The sequence below is a fragment of the Anomaloglossus baeobatrachus genome, chromosome 5, assembly GCF_048569485.1.
Source record: "Anomaloglossus baeobatrachus isolate aAnoBae1 chromosome 5, aAnoBae1.hap1, whole genome shotgun sequence".
In the NCBI taxonomy this organism is placed as follows: domain Eukaryota; kingdom Metazoa; phylum Chordata; class Amphibia; order Anura; family Aromobatidae; genus Anomaloglossus; species Anomaloglossus baeobatrachus.
Window position 1 is genome coordinate 526,139,651 of NC_134357.1, and position 19,116 is coordinate 526,158,766.

Consider the following 19,116-nt stretch of genomic DNA (forward strand, 5'->3'; position numbering starts at 1 on the left):
CTACATAACTTTTTCCTGTCACTATTAGATTTTTTTGTTTTTTGCATAATTTTAGACTGTTTGCTTACTATCTGTAACAAAAATAACATTCTAATATTCTTGCAAATCTGAATGCTTTTCAATCGTGTTGCATTAATTAACTATTAAATATCTCAGAAACTAGAGCCAATCTGGCAAAACTGAAGTCATATTGTTAATCAGCACCATAAACTTAATATAACAAACGTTCAGTTATCGTTGGCACCAAAATCGCTGTATATCAGTGTAATCCACTAGATGGCACAGCTGCAGAACATTGGGGCAAGCATGAGCCACAACGCAAGATGACATTAGTCAGCACTGATGCTTTTTTTTGCAAATCGAATCTGAAAATGTTCATATTCACATGAAATGAAGATTTTCAGGATCTTTAACCCAAATACGATCCTCTGCAGATCGATCAGCTCATCTCTGTTAAAGATGTCCATTATGTGGTAAAATGAATGGTTTCATTCAAAACTACAACTTGGCAAGCAAGAAAAAAAAAACAACACAGAAGGCTGTGCCAACAAATAAAAAAAGACTGGAAAAAGAAGAACAAAAGCATGAAGAGGGGATTTAAAAAACACATAAAACCTGCACATCTCAGCTCATGTACGCATACCTTGTTTCCCCAAAAATATGACACTGTGTTCTATTTTATTTTGCCCAGAAAAAAGCACTAGGTCTTATTTTTGGGGGAGGGCTTATTCTCGGGGAAACATCGTTGGGGAAAATGTACCCCTACTTACAGCAAGATGGAATTGCAGCTGTATATTGCTCAGGCCAAAAGACTACTACTACTCCAGCAGGATACAGCTAAACCCCACTAGGTGGAGGCATCACAGGTGCAGGGGGAGCCATTCACACTCACTTCCCAAATATGGAGGAGGTGATGGCTGGATGGTCTTTTTGCTTTTTTATATTATATATAGGTGTAGGGACCTACAAGCATGAGGTTCCCGTGACGAGGGTTGTAGGCTTACGTCTTATGGCCATAACGCTAACAAAAAACCTCAAAAACGTTTTTGTACAGGATACAGCCAGGCCCCTTTTTGTTAGGCCTTGCTATCAGAGTTTCTGTCCCTACGTAGCGCGCAGTGGGGGTACGGCTTGGCAGCCCGCCTGATCTAATAGTATGGGCGTCACCTAATAGGCTGCGGGTTTGTGACTGTGCGTCTGCTAGTGTGAACAGTGCTCTATGCAAGCCACCAGTGTGCAGTTTTACCATCCAGCCATTACCTCCTCCATACCTCCTCCATACCTCCTCCATATTTGGAAGTGAGTGTGAATGGCTCCACCTGTACCTGTGTTGCCTCCACCTAGTGGGGGTTTAGCTGTATCCTGCTGGAGTAGTAGTAGTAGTTTTTTGGCCTGAGCAATATACAGCTGCAATTCCATCTTGCTGTAAGTAATGATATTTTCTTTTTTGCTTTTTTATATGGAAAATGTACCCCCCAAAGAATACAGATCCCCCTTCTTAGGAGAATCATACCAGAACCTGGGAGTCTGTGTGGCTCCCAGATCCTTCTGCGATCTCCGGCGGGTGCTGCCAGCAGGTATGCTGTATGCCGTCCTCCCCTCCTTCTGGCTTGCTTCCAGCCAGCAGGGGACTCTCTGTTCTCTTGTCTCTATGATGCGTTCCACCCACAGGTCCTCACGCTCCACTGCACAACGTCCCAGGTCCTTATGAAGCCCAGAAGCAATCAATATCGTTGGATGTGGTGAGTGTGTGTGATCTGATGTGTATGGGTGGGTGTGTGTGTGTGTGTGTGTGTGTGTGAGACCTGATGTGTGTGTGTGTGTGACCTGATGTGTGTAGGTGAGCGTTCCGCCACAAGTCCTTGATGCTTCCACTGCTCTCGATCAGTGTCTGGTGAGCATGATTGCAGGGTCTTCTGTCTTCTCTCTTTTGGGGGTGTCTGCTTTCTATAATGAAGTCTCCTGCAGTATCTTTAACTTTTTTAGCTGCATGGACATTTCATTATTGAATTGCGACTAGAACTTATTTTCGGGGGAGGGCTTATATTTAATTACCCCAAAAATGCTGAAAACTCCTGCTAGGGCTTATTTTCAGGGAAACATGGTAACTCCACTTGGTACATGTTTTACACATGCACTTCATTGTTCACCCACAGTCTCACACCATACACCTCATACACTGCACACGTCGTTCACACACAGCACCGCTCAATACACGTGGTACACACACGGCTCTGCTACATCCACACTGTAAACCCCTCCTGACCCCACACATAACCTTCACCTCATCAAGTTCTACACAGTACACACAGAGGAGCTGGTCATGTGACCCCTGACTCCTCCCCTCCATGTGACATCATCACAGGTCCTGTAAGCACAGAGCAGCCATATATCTAGTGTGCGGCTCTGCAGGAGGAGGTATGTGGAGATTCCCCATTACTGGGCTCAGTAACCCCTCCATTCCCGGAGATAGTGTCCCCTCCCCCAGCTCTGCCATGTGTATATGAACAGTAATACAAGGCTATGTTCACATAGGGCGTTTTTGCACCGTTATTAGCATGGTATTTGCCTTGGTTTTGTGCAAATCCATGCTAATAAACCGCTGGCTTCACACTCCCTTCAAAGCCTATGAGATTACAGAAATCTCGTGCACACACACACAACACCTGCGGTATTTTCATGACGGTTTTGTAACCCGCCATTGTTTTTGCTGCGTTATTAAAAGAATGATCATGTCAATTCTTTTCAGCAGTTTTGCCTTGGTTTTCCACCCTAGAGAAGGGTAGACTCACAGGTACCGTGGATCGGTGGGTCTAACCAGGTTAATAAAAAACCCAGGTCCGGCCCGGAATTGATTCAGGGTATCTGGCCTGACTCCGGTCCCCATAGAAGTCTATGGGGATCAGAATCCGGCACTTAAAACTGGTGGTGGAAGGGATAGGGGGATTGGAGCAGGGGCGCTATACTTACCGAATCACCTGCACAGCTGTACGCTCCCGTGGCTGCTCCTTCACTTCCAGAGCCTTGCATTACCTTCATTGCATATTCACTGCTTTCCCTGCCCACCAGTGTCCCTGTGTTACAGCGCATCTGACTGCAACCAATCACAGACCCGATCTGCAGGTCTATCATTCAGTAAAAATAAATGAATAAAATAATTGGCTTAGGGTCACCCCATATTGTAATACCCAGCACAGATAAAGCCACAGGTGCAGGCTGCAGCTGCCAGTTGTGCACTTATCTTGGCTGGGTATCAAAATAAGAGGGACCCTATGCTGTTTTATTTGTTCAATTATTTCAATAAATAATTTAAAACAAACAACGTGCAGTCCTCCCCAATTTAATACCCACCCAAGATAAAGCCCGACAGCTGGGGGCTGGTATTCTCAGGCTGGTCAGACCTATGTTTATTGGGTGCCCCCCAACCTAAAAATAGCAGCATGCAGCCACCCAGGATTGTCACATCCATTAGATGCGACAATCCCAGCACTTTACTCAGCTCTTCCTGATTGCCCTGGCGCAGTGGCAATTGGGGTAATGAGGAGTTAATGTCAGTTCACAGCTGCCACTAAGCCTTAAATTAGTAATGGCAGGCATCTATGAAACACCCCATCACTAATCTGAAAGTGAAAAGAAATAAACACAAACCAGAAAAAAATCCTTTATTTAAAATAAACTACATAAAACCCCCTCTTTCACCACTTTATCAACATCAAAAACACCCCTGCAGGTCTGACGTAATCCACACGAGGTCCCATGATAATCTGGCAAGCTAATTTGGCAGACATAGCATATTAACTTGGCTGTTGGACCGTGATCTCACAAATATATTCACACATCCCTAGAGATGAGCGAACTTGAGCAGTTAATTTTGGTGGTCATACCAAACACATTACAAAAAATTAATGTTTGAGTTTGGACTTAGAGTACTTTACGTATGCTGACCACTGGATCCTTGGTGCTCAGCCCAATGCGAGCCACTTGCAGTGTCCAGTTCTCACTGGCGGTAAACACAACGTTATTGGATGTAGTGTGTCTCAAAAAACAACAACAGCAACAACCCCTCTTGCCCTCCCCTGGATGAGCTCTGTTTATGGCTGGACTGTACGTGGGCGGACAGCCGAACTGCCTAATCATTGATTTCCATTGGGGTTCAGGTTAAGTCAGGGACTCGAAGCGAACTGCTAGAGTCCGGCTGAACCTTCCAAACCCAAAGTTCCACGGGTCTATTTATCTCTAGTCCCTAGCCCTAAAAAGAAACGACCACAATTTTGCTGATTTAAATTGGATCCCAAAAATAATTTGTATTACAAATTTTTGATGAAATTCAAACCTTCAAATCACTTAATTTATCTTTAGTTACGATTAAGGGGGTGCATTTGCGCTGCACATTTACATATTAGCAATGTGTAGTGATGAGCGAGCGCTACCATGCTTAAGTGCTCCACTCGTGTACCGAGTATAATGGAAGCCAATGGAGAACTCAAGCATTTTTCTGGAAGATCTTCTATTATACTTGGTAAACAAGTCACGCCTTTACGAGTGTCCAACTGCTCATTACGAGTACTAGGCACCCAAGCATGGTAGTACTCACTTATCACTGACTGCTGATCAACCTAATGAACGAGCAAAATATTTGTTTGACAGCACATCATCGAGTGTAAACTTGACGTGCTGCCGAGAACAATGACAATCTTTGTGCACTGAGCAATTGATTACTTGATCATTCTGTGCGCATCACAAGTGCAGTCAGCTAGATGTCTAAGTATCCAATTAGCAGGAGGTGGCCCCTCTCCCTAGCGTCAGAGCTCACAATTGTATCATGTTCCATGTGTACCCTGTGTCTTGTGGCGCTCGTCGAAAATTCCCTCATGCCTGGCAGAACCCCGGTAGTTACTGCATGACATCAAGTGAATTAAATTAAGAAAAAAACCAAACTGGATTCTATTGAATTTGATTTTGGTGTGGAAATTCGAAGCAAATTAAATTTTAATTGCAAAGCGCTGCGGGATATGTTGGCGCTATATAAATAAAGATTATTATTATTATTATTTGCGTTGTATTAATTTAATTACTTCTAGTTTTCTTCCCATTCAGGGTCATACAATACTAAATCCTCTCAGAGGATGGATAGGGACAAGGACAAGATGGCGGAGAGGATATTACACCTCACCCTAGAGATCCTCTTCCGGCTTACTGGAGAGGTGAGAGATTCTGATGACGTCACATTACATCATTCTTATCTATGGGAATAACAGATGGACAGAACTGGAGAGGTGAGGACTCTGGAAATGTCTGCAGTGAGATTTATTAATGTGTCTCTCCATAACCAGGATTACACAGTAATGAAGAAGACCTCTAGTGAGCACTGTCAGGACCCTGTGTCTGAGGGATGGGGAAGACCCCTGAGCCCAATCACGGGGCCTCCACCTTACCCCCTGATACATGAGGACATCAATGACCAGAAGATCCTAGAACTCACCTACAAGATGATTGAGCTGCTGACTGGAGAGGTGACACTGCTGGGAATGCTGGGACATTATACAGTAATGCTATGAAGGGATTGGGGGTGACGGTATCATTGTATGTGTCAGGTTCCTATAAGGTGTCAGGATGTTGCTATCTATTTCTCCATGGAGGAGTGGGAGTATTTAGAAGAACACAAAGATATGTACAAGGACGTCATGATGGAGGATCCCCAGCCCCTCACATCACCAGGTAATAGCACTAAATACACACACACATATATATAATATATATATATATATATATATATATATATATATATATATGAACAAACAAAAGAATACAGCAGCACTCCATAAGCATCAAGATATATAGTATGTGAACATTGAACAAATAAAATTCAGATTATATTACTGTTATATAGAATATAATTTTTAAAAATGAAAGTAATTAGCTCATAAAATGGCGAATTCATCAGATCCCGTCAGCCGTGGCAAGGCGTCCTTCTTTGATGGGACCTGATATCATGCCTTTCCTAGGCTAAAAGCCTACAATTTAAGGCTTCTGCCACACTCACGTGAAATTCACGCACGTGCCGAGAGACACGTATTTTCCCTGCGTGTTGCGTGCAGGTAAGTACGTGTCTCTGGTACGTGCGTGACACGTGTGTTCTACGTGTGCTATCCGCGATAGCACACGTAGAACCGGTAATTATCATACTCACCTGGTCCTTCCTGCTGTCCGCGCTGCTGTCCGTGGTGCTGATCCTCGGTCTCCAGCCCTCCCGTCTCTCCGCTGCTGCTGCTGCCAGGCAGTGAAGTGAATATTCAATGAGAATAATGAGCGGCGGTCGGCAGCAAGAGGCAGCAGCGGCAGAGACAGGAGGGCTGGAGAAGGTGAGTTAATGTTTTTTTTTTTTTTCAATGACATGTGTGTTTTCTCCGGCGCGTGTCACACTGGACCGCATCCACACTACACCCGTGTGGTACGGGTGCGGGCCGTGTGACACCCGTGCTGCGGGAGAAATCACTGACATGTCAGCGCTTTTAAAAACGCACACACGTACAAACGCACACGGACACACGTTCCGTGTGGTTTTACGTGTGTGTGCCTGCTACAATATGGTAGCATTGGTTAACGTGTCTCCGTGCCGCCGGTACGTGTAAAAAATGACAAACACGTGCCGGCAGCACAGATGTGTGGCGCTAGCCTAAGGCTGATAGTATGAAGCATTAATAAAAAAAATAACCTGAGGCGTGCTCAGTCAGAAAAGGACGCACTCACAGCCCTCGAATAGTTAATACAAAAAAACTGACCAGCACCTCCAGACAGAATAAAGCAAGTGTGAACAGGTGCAAGCTGCCATGATGACTGCACAATACACAAACACAAATATACAGCAGCACTCCGTAAGCGCCAAGATATATGCAAATTTTAACATGAAATTTGAATTGCATTTCTGCTCTATGGAATATACTTTTAAAAATAAAGGTACTTAGCGCATAAATTGGCCAATTCATGCTCCGGCAAGGCGTCCTTCTTTGTTGGGCCCTAACCTAATTTCACGCCTACACATTTATGGACAGGATGGATTCAGCATTAATCAATTCTTGTCAGTTGTACTGTACAGCTGTTGCATTTTCATCCACGGGGGGATGCTATCCTCTTATAAGTGAAACAAGATGGTCTAGCTCAAATGAACAACTTCTTTATTACTTGAGAAATTCTTATACATGGGACATCAAGTATTTCCATGAAAATGCTATAGTTGCGTATGCATCAACGTGTTTCTGGTATGCATCCACCCTTAATCATTATTAATGCACACCAGAAATGCATTGATGCATACGTTACTATAGCATTTTCATGTAAATACATGATGTCCTGTGTATAAGAATTTCTCAAGCAATAAAGAAGAAGTTAATTTGAGCTGGACCATCTTGTCTCACTTATTATTAAACAGGCAGTGGCGGAGCCTATGTCCGAACTCTGAAAAAAAAAGTGGTCGACAGTAATGGTGAACTGGATTTTACTATATATGGCTCGTCTATTTCTACATCAGGTCAGTAAAAAGACATATTAGTGGTCACTAAGTAGTTAACCCCTTCACCCCGGCCGATTTTCCGTTTTTCGTTTTGGTTTTTTTTGCTCCCCTTCTTCCAAGAGCCGTAACTTTTTTATTTTTCCGTCAGTCTTGCCATATGAGGGCTTGTTTTTTGCGGAACGAGTTGTACTTTTATAAGAAATCATAAGTTTTACCATATAGTGTACTGGAAAACGGCAACAAAATTCCAAGTGCAGAAAAATTGCAAAAAAAAGTGCGATTGTATGATTGTTTTTTAGATATTTTATTCACCATATTCACTATATGGTAAAACTGATGTGTCGGTATGATGCCTCAGGTCGGTATAAGTTCGTAGACATCAAACACGTATAGGTTTACTTTTATCTAAGGAATTAAAAAAAAATCAGAAATTTGTCCAAAAAAAGTTGTGCACTTTTTGCGCCATTTTCTGTGACCCATAGCGTTCTCATTTTTCGGGATCTATGGGTCATTGATGGCTTCTTTTTTGTATCTCGAGCTGACGTTTTTAATTCTACTATTTTTGCGCACATGCTACGTTTTGATCGCCTGTTATTGCATTTTGCGCAAAATTTGTGGCGACCAAAAACGTAATTTTGCCATTTAGATTTTTTTTACCGCTACGTCGTTTACCGATCAGATTAAGTGATTTTATATTTTGGTAGATCGGGCATTTCTGAACGCGGCAATACCAAATATGTGTATTTTTTTAATCCTTTAATTTTGAATGGGGGGGTGATTTGAACTTTTATTTTTTTTTATTTTTTTTATATTTTCAAAACTTTTTTTTACTTTTATTTTTTATTTTACTATTCCCCCTAGGACACTATAAGGATCAGCAGTTTGATCGCTCATTTATTTCTTCTGATCACAGCTACATAGCTGAGAACAGCAGAAATACTCACCTCTTGCCACTGAGAGCAGCTGGCTGAGTGAAACAGGAAGTGACTTATGTTAGCTACAGGAGTCATCACATGACTCTGTACTACCATGACAACCATCAGCTCACAGTGATCATGTCACTGCAACGCCGATGGAGCCAGGTGAGTAAAGATTTACACGGATCGGTATTTAAATGGTGCTGTGACATTTTCACAGCGCCACTTAAGGGGTTAATAAGCACGGGTGGAACGCGGATCCACTCGTGCCTGCGAGACACACGTCAGCTGTACAAATCAGCTGACATGTGCGCGGATTCCCGCCGGTTGCCAGCAGAACTCATATCTGACTATTATTTGGTGCTTTAAACAATAGACAGAGTACTGATGTGTGATATGTTACTATTTTAAAATTGGTCTTATAAATATGCTGTTTTCTCTCTCCTTGTCTTACTGTCACATGTATGTATGTGTGTGTATGTAGACCTACTGTATATTATATATACAGTGTGTCCACCCATAGCCTGCCCACCGCCATAAATTGAGAACGGCGGCATCCACACAAATCCCCTCGCTTGCTCCTGCGAAAATCTCCATTAATCTGCAATGTGGAGGGTTCAAGCAAAGCACGCATGTGCTGGCTTTACTCTCAGGTCATCAGTGACTTTTTCCTCATCTGGCACTTGCATATATCCCATCAGCAGAGCAGAGGGAAGGCCGCCTGCACAGGATCAATATTGATGTAGGAAGTGTCATCCACATGAAGCAGGAGGACAGCAAGCACAGAAATAAAAAAAAAATGCAAAATTCTGGTGGTCTTGCTGTGTTAAAGGGAACCTATCACTTGCTTCATGTTGCCAAAGCCATTGGCAGCACGAATCAGAGCCTCTCTGCATGCTATGTTTTTCTCTAAAACTCTGTAGCATTTCAGAAAATATAGTTTGATGAGCCAGACAGAGACCATAGAGGGAGAAAAGATTAGTCCGCCACCACTCCGGGCTTACTTTTCCCTGTGCCCTCTATTTTATTGACCAATTTCTCCTGTTTGTGTAGAATGGAAGACACCAGTCAATCACATGGAACGCCGCTGGCAAAAGCCATTCTGGGACTGTGCCGGACTTCTTTTTCTCTGGCTATAGTCCCGGGCAGGCTCTCCACAATAAATTTTATCTGAAAATGTCGGAGTGTTTTAGAAAAAAAAATATCTGGCTGCAATTCATGCCACCCATGCTTTGAATCAGGTTACAGGTTACCATTAATCAGTTTCTAGATGAATTTTTTACATGTTGAAATTATTATGGAAATGTTCTATATAGAAATGTTTTAAAAAATCTATATAATTGAAAAGTTATATTATTCAAAAATAATAAGATCAATTTTACTTTTGACAGATAACTGTATCAGGAAGTTAACAGGAAATCTGAGTTGTCCAGATTTTAAAGTAGCTAATCATGGTACTAAACAAGATACCAGTACATATGAAGAACATGCTGCTATCCCAGATAAAACATCATCCCTTCACAGCAAAGATCCATCATCTGATCCTTTTAAACTTGTCCTATCTTCTGATTCATCATTCACTGTAAAGGAAAGTAAAAGTCTCAGAAATGGTAAAGATCACCTAAGAGCTCACAATGGGGAGAAGTCATATTCATTTCTAGATCGTGAGAAACCTCATAGCATTAAATCAGATCTTGTTCAACCTGAATGTAGTCAAACAGGAGAGATGTCAAAGTCAGAATGTGAGAAACACTATAGCAGTAAATTAAATCAAGGAACTCATCGATGGGTGAAACAATTTTCATGTTCAGAATGTGGTAAATGTTTTGACTGTAAATCTCAGCTTGTTAGACATCATAAAACTCATACAGGGGAAAAGCCATTTTCATGTTTACAATGTAGTAAAGGTTTTACCCAGAAATCAGATCTTGTTAGACATCAGAGAACTCACACAGAGGCAAAACCATTTTCATGTTCTGAATGTGGTAAAAGTTTTAAGGACAAATACAATGTTGTTATACATCAAAGAATTCACACTGGGGAGAAACCATTTTCATGTTCAGAGTGTGGTAAACTTTTTAGGGTAAAATCTACCCTTGCTAAACATCAGAAAATTCACGCCGTGGAGAAGCCATTTTCATGTTCAGAATGTGGGAAAAGTTTTATAGAGAAATTACGTCTTGTTAGACATCAGCGAATTCACACAGGGAAGAAGCCATTTTCATGTTCAGAATGTGGAAATTCTTATAACCAGAAGTCAGATCTTGTTAGACATGAGAGAAGTCACACTGGTGAGATACCATTTTCATGTTCAGAATGTGGCAAATATTTTAGATGTAAATCTGCTCTTGTCATACATCAGAGAAATCACACAGGGGAGAAGCCATTTTTATGTTCAGAATGTGGGAAATGCTTTACAGAGAAATTCCGTCTTGTTAGGCATCAGAGAATTCACACAAAGGAGAAAACATTTTCATATTCAGAATGTGGTAATCATAGCAGTAAAGTGTAACTTTTCATTTAGATGAACTTGCAGTAGTGCATTTTTCCTGCTCTTGTCTTATTGCAGCTCCTCTCAATATTTTTATGAGCAGCAATTGTCAAATCCTCTGTGCTGAAAATCTGTCTTCACTGACAGCAGAATTTAACAAAGTACTGTAGAAGCCATACCCATGTTCTGAAATGTGAGAAATATTTAATCCAGAAATCTAATTTGGGTAGACAAAATAGAAGAGACAATAGTGAGAAGCCATTTTTCTTACAAAATGTGGGAAATGTTACAGAGAGAAATCATACTGTTACACATCAGGAATATCATTTATTTTCCTGTCCAGACAGCTATGTATGCTTACACAGGAGGAGCCATATTTAGGTCCAGAATATTGGAAATGTACTATATATATTATATATTTTTTAAGGTGATCACTGGTATATATTGGAGAAAGTCCAGAAGAGACCAACCAAGATGGTAGAAGGTCTGCAAACCATGTTATATGAAGACCGGCTAAAAGAATTAGGAGTATTTAGCTTGCAAAAGAGACGACTGATGGGAGACTTAATAGCAGTCTACAAACAGTCACAGTGCAGAGGGATCTACCCTATTCTCATTAGCACAAGGAAGTACAAGAAGCAATGGGATGAAACTAAAAGGAAGGAGATTCAGATTAGACATTAGGTAAGGCTGTCTGACAGTGAGGGCAGTCAGATAGTGGAACAGGCTACCACGAGAGATAGCCACAACCTATAAAAAAAAAAACTCCATAGAGAATATCATAAAAAAATGGTATCTTTATTTCAGTATAAATAATAAAAACATTGCAAAAAAATTGACGCCCCCTTTGAGGAAGTTAGATGGCGAAACACGCATCAGGGGGTCACTACGGGAACTATCACCTTGTCTCTCTGTTTGATGTTCTTCTATATCGCAGGGTCTACATGGGCTCTCACACTATGGTCTAGTAGCAGTCTTTACTTTTTGTCACCTTAGGCGACTTTCTCACATCCGGTTTTTGCTGAGCGGCACAATACGGCGCTTTGCAGAAAAAACGCAACCGCTTTTTTTTGCCGCCGGTTGCGTTTTTTCTGCATAGACTTGCATTAGCGCCGTATTGTGCCGCATGGCCTTGCGTTGTGTCCGTTTTTTGACAGATGCGGCATATTTAGCCCATGCGGCGGCCGGATGGAACATTGCCTGGCACGGTTTTTTGTGCGGCGAAAAAACCACATCGCGCCAGATCCGGCGCGATGTGGCTCAATTTACAATGCAAGCCTATGGACGCCGGATGCGGTGTCCTGCGGCAAAAACCGCATCCGGCGGCCGGATGCGTTTTTTTGCACTGCGCATGCTCAGTATCAAGGTGCATCCATCAAAAAACGGATGGGCCGCATGGAAAAACTTATGCAACTGATCCGTTTTTTTCGCAGCATCCGTTGCATAGGTTTTTGAGCCGGATTGAGCCGCACTGCAAAAACCGGATGTGTGAAAGCAGCCTTAATCAGATACTGCCACCTACTATTTACCCTTTGAATGTGAATTTCACATTGGAAACTATTCTATGTTTATGGGCATGATTTTTTTTGCTATTTAAAGAATTTATTCTTTTGAAGCCATGCTGTTGTGCTGTTTACTTTGCTTTTGACCATATATTATACATCTGTGATTATTTATTTATGTATTTACCTTATGTACAAATTTAAAGCAAACTATATACAGAGATGATATAGAAAGTCCACTGTGTATTTTTTTATATACAATACGGTATAGGGCTTTATTCTGTCTTTTCTTCTCCCCAAAATTTTTTTGTAATGTTTTTATTATTTATACTGCAATAAAGATATATATTTTTTTTTATGATATTCTCTATGGAGTTTTTTTTATAGAGGCTGTGGCTATTTTGGTGAAAGAAAACACGTAATTATATTTTCTGACTGCTTTGGTTGTACCACGGCAGGTAGTGAGCTCTCTGTCAATGGAAATCTTCAAGCGGAAGATGGATAAACATATAGCTGGGTAGATTTAGGAAAACCTGCACTCACAAGGAGTTGGACAACATGGCTCTTAAGGTTCTATTCAACTTTACCATTCTTTGATTTAAAATACAAGAGGGGAGGTATGTATCGCTGAGATTATTAGCCTCAGTGATGTAACCCTGGGTGTATTCTCCAGTATACTATGTGCTAAGAGGGTTAAACAGCTATTAATGGGGCTGGGTTATTGTGAACAGCTGGGAGGGATGGGTATTCACCATATCTCCACCTTAGGGTGTGGTCCAGCAGGTAAAAATAAGGCCTCTGAAATCACTTGTTGGTCAGGTTCTAAGCTTTTATTCACATAGCATGGATAAGTGACAGACCTTCTGTCAGGGAGTGTATATATATATATATATATATATATATACACATATATATATATATATATATATATACACATACATACATACTGTACACACACACACAAAACTATTACAAAGTAAAATTACAAGTCATATATGAGAAAGGACAGGATAGTTTAGAGTGATTCCATTTAATTGTATGCAGGTGAGGCTCTACATTTTCTTATAGTGACAGAGTACATTAGGAGCCAACGCTTCCGGAGCTTGCTTCCCAGGCCGGCACCAGCCTCTCTAGCTTGAACGATAGCTATAGTGAGCTATTAAGGAAAAAAATACAGATGCTGCACAAGAAAACAAGCTCAGGATACGGAGGCTCTTGCAGTGCTCCTTCACGTCCATTGCACTTAACACCTGATTTTCACATGAATGAAATGATATAGCTATCAGCCTATATCGATAATGTAATGCATTCTCATGTATGTAATCATCTAAGCTATCTTAGACTCTAAAGGCCGCTTTACACGCAGCGATATCGCTAGTGAGCGTACCTGCCCCCATCGTTTGTGCGTCACGGGCAAATCGCTAACATCATTAGGACCTGTCACACTACTTACCTGCCGAGCGACGCCGCTGTGGTGCGAACTGCCTCCTTTCTAAGGGGGCGGTCCGTGCGGTGTCACAGCGACGTCACTAAGCGGGCACCCAATAGAAGCGGAGGGGCGGAGATGAGCGAGACTTAACATCCCGCCCACCTCCTTCCTCCCGCATTGCCGGCGGCCGCAGGTAAGCTGTTCGTCGTTCCCGGGGTGTCACACATAGCGATGTGTGCTGCCACAGGAGCGACGAACAACCTGCGTCCTCAACAATCAACGATTTTTTGAAAATGAACGATGTGTCAACGATGGACGATATGGTCAATATTTTCCATCATTAACGGCCGCTCGTTCGTGTCACACGCAACGACGTCGCTAACGATGCTGGATGTGCGTCACGGAATCCGTGACCCCGGTGATATATCGTTAGATACGTCGCTGCGTGTGACGGGGCCTTTAGACATTTCCTCTCATCTCTTGGAAAGAATATTTTGTGTTCCAGCTATGGATGTGTCAGCGCTTTACTCTAGTATACCCCATGATTTTATGTTTCTGATCATTTTTTATTTCATGACGATAGGATTCCTTACCTAGAAAAGTTGTTTATTTCTGAGTCTTTTGTTTATTTTGTACACTAATGTACATAATGTCTTTACATTTTCAGACAAAAATACCGGTCACTGGCAATTTGGTTTACCATCTGGACTCTGTGTGAATTCATTCAGGAACTGTGAGTACACCAATACCACCCGGTCCAACCCTGCAGATTGCACTCCGCAGCACCATCCCACCTGTATTGGGGCCCCGGGACAACACCTCCCCTACCCGTGGAGAGGATAACATCCAGCTGCCCCACTCCATCGGTCCCAGGCATCACCAACAATCACCGCACACCACGAGTGGCGTCACTGACAAAACCTCCCCTATATAATAATCGCCCTTTTCACTTGCGGGCGACGGTGCTCAGGCCCGGGTCCGGCTTCCCCTCGAGCCACCGCCACGGCCCCGGATCAGAGTGTCTCGAGCAGCCCCCTGCCGTGGTCTGTCCCCCGCCCGCAACACTCCGTACACCTCGTACACACACGGCTCTGCTCCGTACACCTCGTACACACACGGCTCTGCTTTGTACACCTCGTACACACACGGCTCTGCTACATCCACACTGTAAACCCCTCCTGACCCCACACATAACCTTCCCCTCATCCAGCACCATGACACCCAGCACAGCAGAGTCCTGCATACGTGTGTGGATCTCAAACGATCCGACACAAAGATCCGGCTCACTGCTGTGAACGACAGGAGCCGGATCACCAAAGTGAGCCACTAAAATTGCTGAATGGCTCTACCCCGCCCACTACGTGATCTAATTTGTCCCTTGTAAGTGGGCGGGGTTTAGCCGTGGGTGGGCGTGGTTTCAGCGGCGTCACTATAATCTTAAATATGTGTTCACCGGGGGTGAACACATATTTAATAAGGAGTCGAGAACGATCTGAAAGATCCGGCTCTTTTTGGTGAGCGGAGCCATGGAAACCGGATGACCAAAAAGAGCCGGACTGCCCATCACTAGCATACAGTGAGGAGCTGACCATGTGACCCTTGACTCCTCCCCTCCATGTGACATCATCACAGGTCCTGTAAGCACAGAGCAGCCATATATCTAGTGTGCGGCTCTGCAGGTGGAGGTATGTGGAGATTCCCCATTAGGCCATGTGCCGACGGGCGCTCGTACCTGTGGATATATTCGCAGGTACGGCCGGATCTTTCCCGCCGACATCCGCAGCTATTTTTAGCTGCGAGTTTCCAGCGGAATAGCTGCGGGAAACATGCGGACTTTCACGCGATTTACCTGCGGACGTCCCGGCCTCTATCTCCATAGCGGAGGGCCGGGATCTCCGCAAGTAAATCCGCATGAATAATTGACATGCAGTTAGGTGCGGCTGCGAGATCTCCGCAGGAGATTCCGCAGCCGCACTTTCCGCAGCATGGACACAGACACTCCCCATGTCTTATAGGGTAACATGGGGAGTGTCTGTACATGCTAAAACCTGCGGATTTATCTGGAAAATCCAGAAAGATCTGCAGGTTTTCCGCGGCAAAATCCGCGGGTACAGAGTCCCGTGGGCACATAGCCTTACTCGTCGCAGGTTCGCATTAACCCCTTCAGCACTGAGACTCTTGCTATATTTGGGCCTATTTTCCAGGAGATATACCTTTTCCTCTCATATATTGTGCACACAGTACGTTACCTCTTTCGTGACCCCCTCCCTTATGACGCGCACAGGATAACTGCCCCCCGGACGCCCTCCTATATCTGGGAATGTGGCGCTGAATCTGGGACGCTTGGCTCAACTATGTTCTCAATCAACCAAAAGACTCAAATATCAAAGCTTAATATTTTTGGAAGTTGGAGTGTTTTTTTTTTAGATTTGGCCATCATAGGATGACATCTGTTTGTGCAGGTAACTATTACTGTGCAGAATTATTAGGCAACTTAATAAAAACCACATCTATTCCCATCTCACTTGTTTAATTTCACCAGGTAAACCAATATAACTGCACAGAATTTAGAAATAAACATTTGTGACATGCAAAAACAAAACCCCAGAAAATTAGTGACCAATATAGCCCCCTTTCTTTCTGATGACACTCAGTAGCCACCATCCATATAGTCTGTCAGTTGCTTGATCTGTTTACGGTCAACATTGCGTGCAGCAGCCACTACAGCCTCCTATACACTGTTCTGAGAGGTGTACTGTTTTCCCTCCCTGTAGATCTCACATTTTATGAGGGACCACAGGTTCTCTATGGGGTTCAGATCAGGTGAACTAGGGGGCCATGTCATTAATTTTTCATCTTTTAGACCTTTACTGGCCAGCCACGCTGTGGAGTAGTTGGATGCATGTGATGGAGCATTGTCCTGCATGAAAGTCATGTATTTCTTGAACGATACCAACTTCTTCCTGTACCACTGCTTGAAGAAGTTGTCTTCCAGAAACTGGCAATAGGTCTAGGAGTGGCGCTTCACTCCATCCTCAACCCGAAAAGGTTCCACAAGTTCATCTTTGATGATACCAGCCCATACCAGTACCCCACCTCCACCTTGCTAGCGTCTGAGTCGGAGTGGAGCTCTCTGTCCTTTACTGATCCAGCCTCTGGCCCATCCATCTGGCCCAACAAGAGTCACTCTCATTTCATCAGTCCATAAAACCTTTGAAAAATCAGTCTTAAGATATTTGTTGGCCCAGTCTTGATGTTTTATCTTATGTTTCTTGTTCTTTGGCCATGTCCCTGAGTATGGCACACCTTGTGCTTTTTGATACTCCAGTAACGTTGCAGCTCTGAAATATGGCCAAACTGGTGGCAAATGGCATCTTGGCAGCTTCACACTTTATTTTCCTCAATTCATAGGCAGTTATTTTGCGCCTTTTTTGCCCAACACACTTCTTGCAACCCTTTGGCTATTTGCCATGAAACGCTTGATTGTTCGGTGATCACGCTTCAAAAGTTTGGCAATTTCAAGACTGCTGCATCCCTGTGCAAGACATCTCACAATTTTGGACTTTTCAGAGCCCGTCAAATCTCTCTTCTGACCCATTTTGCCAAAGGAAAGGAAGTTGCTTAATAATTAAGCACACCTTATATAGGGTGTTGATATCATTACACCACACCCTTCCTCATTACAGAGACGCATATCACCTGATTTACTTAATTGGTAGTTGGCTCTCAAGCCTATACAGCGAGGAGTAGGACAACATGTATAAAAAGTATCATGTGATCAAAATACTCATTTGCCTAATAATTCTGGACACGGTGTAATTAGTGGCATGCTCAGTCCCAGTACAAGAAGAGAGAATACAACATCTGCACATTATATCTCCCCATATGTTTCCTTATCTCCATTTATTGTATTATTACATGGGATCTTTATGATGTTACATCAGTCATTTTCTCCCCATTCAGGTCCCTACAATATCGGATCCTCTCAGATCTTCTATATAAGAGAATTTTCCATATTGACGCATCAAGAATGGATAAGGACAGGGACAAGATGGCGGAGCGGATATTACACCTCACCCTAGAGATCCTCTTCCGGCTTACTGGAGAGGTGAGAGATTCTGATGACGTCACATTACATCATTCTTATCTATGGGAATAACAGATGGACAGAACTGGAGAGGTGAGGACTCTGGAAATGTCTGTAGTGAGATTTATTACTGTGTCTCTCCATAACCAGGATTACACAGTAGTGAAGAAGACCTCTAGTGAGCGCTGTCAGGACCCTGTGTCTGAGGGATGGGGAAGAACCCTGAGCCCAATCACGGGGCCTCCACCTCACCCCCTGATACATGAGGACATCAATGACCAGAAGATCCTAGAACTCACCTACAAGATGATTGAGCTGCTGACTGGAGAGGTGACACTGCTGGGAATGCTGGGACATATACAGTAATGCTATGAAGGGATCGGGGGTGACGGTATCATTGTATGTGTCAGGTTCCTATAAGGTGTCAGGATGTCGCCGTCTATTTCTCCATGGAGGAGTGGGAGTATTTAGAAGAACACAAAGATCTATACAAAGACATCATGATGGAGGTTCCCCAGCTCCTCACATCACCAGGTAATAGACAGGACTAAATACACACGGCCTATAATTATTTGTATATAAATAATGAGTATAGTCTCTGTATGTGTCTCCTCCAGTTCTATCCAGTAAGAGGACAACACCAGAGAGATGTCCCCATCCTCTTCTTCCACAGGACTGTAAACAAGAAGATCCCAATGTTCCTCAGGATGATCAGGTAGATGGAAAGAAGGAGTCATGAAATCTCCCTATGACGTGTAGACGGCTGTGAAGGTCTTGTGCTCAGTCTTGTTTTAAACCAATGTCCAGGAAGCAGAAATCTACGGCAGACACCATCCAATTTTCCAAAGTGCTTTATTCCATCATCATGTGCAGTTAACCCGTAGAAGCACAAGGACGTGCAAAACGGCCGTTGTCCATTAGGGGGCCTGCACTCGGCTCTCTCCCCACTACTTTTAACTGCACATGATGATGGAATAAAGCACTTTGGAAAATTGGATGGTGTCTGCCGTAGATTTCTGCTTCCTGGACATTGGTTTGGATTTTCATCTCCCTGTCTACATGCACCCATGACCATTGTTTCCATAAAGAGGACTGAAGCTGACCCATAAACCCAGTTATAAGGTATTGCACGGTTTAGTGCAGAAACCGCCTCTGCATAGTATACTTTTTTCAGTCTTGT

At 43.2% G+C, this 19,116-nt stretch overlaps 1 protein-coding gene across 1 annotated transcript in view; it reads left to right on the forward strand.

The window, feature by feature from the left end:
- LOC142312900 (uncharacterized) overlaps nucleotides 1-19,116 on the forward strand; it is a 54,989-nt gene that overhangs the window by 13,521 nt on the left and 22,352 nt on the right. Inside the window, exons 5-11 of the mRNA XM_075351887.1 lie at nucleotides 5,098-5,204; nucleotides 5,334-5,513; nucleotides 5,595-5,718; nucleotides 9,819-10,935; nucleotides 11,149-11,269; nucleotides 18,353-18,470; nucleotides 18,554-18,651. Of these exons, the coding sequence (XP_075208002.1) occupies nucleotides 5,098-5,204; nucleotides 5,334-5,513; nucleotides 5,595-5,718; nucleotides 9,819-10,935; nucleotides 11,149-11,269; nucleotides 18,353-18,470; nucleotides 18,554-18,651 (1,865 nt within the window). The remainder of the gene's footprint in view (nucleotides 1-5,097; nucleotides 5,205-5,333; nucleotides 5,514-5,594; nucleotides 5,719-9,818; nucleotides 10,936-11,148; nucleotides 11,270-18,352; nucleotides 18,471-18,553; nucleotides 18,652-19,116) is intronic.